This window comes from Abrus precatorius, unplaced genomic scaffold (genome assembly GCF_003935025.1).
Source record: "Abrus precatorius isolate BTA unplaced genomic scaffold, Abrus_2018 Scaffold10, whole genome shotgun sequence".
Taxonomy (NCBI): Eukaryota; Viridiplantae; Streptophyta; class Magnoliopsida; order Fabales; family Fabaceae; genus Abrus; species Abrus precatorius.
The window spans coordinates 33,623,811-33,627,439 of record NW_020874292.1 but is presented as its reverse complement, the minus strand read 5'-3'; the positions used below and the strand labels follow the sequence as shown (position 1 = coordinate 33,627,439).

At 30.1% G+C, this 3,629-nt stretch overlaps 1 protein-coding gene across 3 annotated transcripts; it reads left to right on the top strand.

Annotated features, from left to right (window-relative positions):
* Window positions 1-527: 527 nt before the first annotated feature.
* LOC113849767 (protein ELF4-LIKE 3-like) lies at window positions 528-2,240 on the top strand. Of its 3 annotated transcripts, none has more exons than XM_027479931.1 (2): window positions 528-617; window positions 1,624-2,240. In XM_027479931.1, exon 2 carries the CDS (start codon window positions 1,665-1,667, stop codon window positions 2,007-2,009), a length of 345 nt encoding a protein of 114 aa, XP_027335732.1. In that variant the 5' UTR covers window positions 528-617; window positions 1,624-1,664; the 3' UTR covers window positions 2,010-2,240. The 3 variants fall into 3 exon arrangements, with proteins under 3 accessions (XP_027335732.1, XP_027335740.1, XP_027335722.1); XM_027479939.1 differs by having other exon boundaries at window positions 1,618-2,240; XM_027479921.1 differs by lacking the exon at window positions 528-617 and adding an exon at window positions 721-994.
* Window positions 2,241-3,629: the final 1,389 nt, after the last annotated feature.

Here is a 3,629-nt window from a genome sequence, read left to right as displayed (position 1 = left end):
AGATGTTTTTATATGCTTTATTTTTGGAATTCACAAAGCAATATCTATATGACGTAATTAAGTGTATAGATAGCGTTCTTATAAAAATTTAGTTAATCCCTTTCTTTTAAATTAACTTTAAATTAAATTTGATATATTTTTAATATGAAATTAAATTATTTAATATTCATACTATATTACTTACAAATATATAGTTTTATAAATTTTATGCGGATTAATATTATTGTTAAATTATCTCACATTAATTAAAAATATATTTACAATACATTTTATGAAATTAAAATAATTTTTCGTTTTTAAATTAAGTTTTAAAAACGAATTAGTTTCGATTTATTTAAAATTTTTAATAATACTGAATATGCATCATAACCATATCATTAATATTATAAACTATATTGTATAGAATGCTGCTAAATATTAGGACACAGTGGGGTTCGAGCTGAGCGTGACTGTCAAATCTTACATCCTCTCTCTCTCTCTCTCTCTCTCTCTCTCTCTCTCCTTTGTTCCAGATATTCCATTCCCTCGCCCATCCTTAACACACTCTGTTTGGTGGTGTCGTCTCCATCCCTCAATCTAACTCTTCTACCACAAAAAAAATGTTTCCAGTTAATAAGGTACGAACTTGAGAAAAATAATATATAATGTTGTCATGAAAATTACTATTAATAAACTAGTCAATGATTTATTTCATTGGAATTTTATATCTTCCAAAAAAAAAATGTGAATTTGGTTATCTCGTCCTTTTTTTTTATTTATTCTCTTTTGTGGCTCTTACATTGATTTTATCCATGCTTTTCTTGTTTCGCTGCTGTTTCCTTCTTCTGCGCTCATCTTTTTCTTCATCGAATAAAATATTCTCAGAAGATCTCTACAATTTAATGGGTTGGAGATGCGTTGGAACTCGGAATCGTCAAACCCATTTTTTTGCTTTTTAATTTTTTGTCATACCCAATTTCTGTTGCTAGATATTATGCTGCTGCAAGTTTTTCAAGTACGGTCTCCGATTCTATCTTTTATTAATGCCAAAATGGGTCTTTGCTTTTATTCAATGTATGTTCACAGTTTTTTTTTTTTTTTTTTTGTTCTAGTGTGTTCACAGAATTTGGTCAATAATCTTTTTCTTTGATTTTGTTTTCCGTAATTGTTTGGAAAAAGGTTAATGATATTGTCTGTGTAGCATAGCCTCATATGCTTTGCATCATTGACCTTTTTTAATTTCTGGGTCTTTAAGTTTAGGCAGCTATTTCCTGAGTACAGTATAAAAAAGTTCCCTTTTAAGGAAATGGGATCTGCTTTTCCCAACTCATAAAATAATAATAAAACTTATTACTATCAATAATATTAGTAATAATAATTTATGCTTATAGTTTGATTCCTCTGGAAAAGGAACTCATGGAGGTCATGATTTCTACTACAGAGTTTGTCTCATCTGCCCAAATGCCTTAAACAATTCCAAAACTGGTCATGTTTTGTCTCTCTGTTGTGGTTAGTGCAGGCCGGTACAGATAGGGGATATATTATTATGAATAAATTTTAAATACTAACTATATAGTATATTATTTTTCAATACTCCCTCACCCTTTGTTATCTCTTCTCATCTTCTTTCTGCTCATGATGCAGGGCTTGTAGTTTTGACTCGAATTAGCTTGACTCAAAATAGAATGGAAGGAGACACATTCTCTGGTCTTGGCAATGGTACCAACATTGATACCAAGATCTTGCATACATTTCAGAAGAGCTTTGTTCAAGTCCAGAACATCTTGGATCAGAATAGGTTACTCATCAATGAGATAAACCAGAATCATGAGTCCAAGGTTCCTGACAACCTTAGCAGGAATGTGGGCCTTATTAGGGAGCTCAACAACAATATCAGAAGAGTGGTTGACTTATATGCAGATCTTTCAAGTTCCTTTACCAAATCCATGGAAGTTACTTCTGAAGGGGACTCCAATGGTGCTGTGAATTCAGATGGGAAAGGTGTCCACAAGAGACACAGGCCTACATAGAGTGTGTTGCCTTGTGATTCTTTTGCTTGTTGAAGTACTACTTCACAATTGTGTTGAGGGTTAGAACACGAGATATGATTTTGTAGCTGAAAAAGCTCTATTTTTTGTATTACAAGACTTTCTCTAGCTGTTCATCACTTACTCTTCATATCTAAAGTGAAAATTCCTCTCATTGTAGCCTTGTAATTTTGGATCTAACAGAAATCAAGCATGTCTGTGCGACTAATTCAATCATGCTGCTAATGTTCAAAATAAGAAAGTCATTTTTTTTTTAATTTAATGCGGTTTTTCCTTTGATCTTGTTACAATGCATGTAACACTGACAATTTTAACTTCTATACTATGTATGTGTTTGAAAACACATTAAAAAGTTGTGAAATCAAACATGCCATATATTCACATTTATAGATTTTTCGAAAGGAATATGGGAGTTTTTTCTTGTTTATTTCCCCATTTTTTATGATGAGTTAAGAGTTAGATTGCCTTAGGTATGGCTTTCAGCTTCCATTAACTTCTTTCCTTGTTAAAAGGAGTTAAGGCCTAAAGGGTCTTCATCAATCTTTGCCCATCATTCTTTTTGACGGAAACTCGCATAATACTTATATTTCCTTTACAAGTTTAACTCAAAATGTTGTTCCTAGTTCTCACTTTTGCTAATAACTGAAATTGAGAAAGGGATTGCAGAAACTGTTTTAGGCCCATTTTCATGTAACCAGAGCATTTTTAACAAAAAAATACTGTTCCAGATTTAATATTGATGTGTGTTGTTGGGGGTGTGGGAACTGAGAAAATAGTACATACACGAATACACATGTGTGAAGATGCCTGAAATAGTGGGAAGAAAGCAGCTTTAGGTAAATTTTTTTGGTTCGGGATCACACAGCACCACAAGAACAGAATCTCAGATAAGAAACAATGTGCTTTTGACAATTTTATTTTACTTTTTAATCTTTATACCCAATGAATGTAAAGTGACAGTAAGTTTCGGGCATTTAATAAGGAGGCAGATTTTTATTTTTTTATTTTATTATTATTATTATTATTATTATTACATGCCTTGTATCCACCCAAGAGAAGAAAAAACAATATATTATCTTTATTTCTATTTAATTTTTTTAGAAAGAAAATGAAAACTTAATTTGTATTTGTTTATTTACATAGAAGTTTAAAAATATTAACTGTTGTTTTTTTTATAAATATCTTTTATATTCTTAAAGATATTTATTAAGAAATTATTTACAGTGCAAGTGCATTTAATGATTTTTTTATATATTTTTATTTTGTAACTAATATTCTTGTCATACCTCTTTTACTCTTCTAAAAATTTTAAGTGCAAAAAGTAAAGTAATTATATTAATTAAGTAGCCCAAAAATAAAAAGTGTACACTAATAAAAGATAAATTATCAAAACAATATAAATTTTTAATTATAATTTTTAGTCAGACAAATAAAAATAATATTTAATAAGTAATGTGATAAAAAAAATTTACAAGGATATAAGATGATTATGAATAAACTAAACAATGACCCCAACAACATGACAAGGGAGTGTGAGGGGTCCAAAGGTTCTCTTTTGGGATGGAATTGAACTTCTCAATGGTTATCCCTCCATTCTCAGGT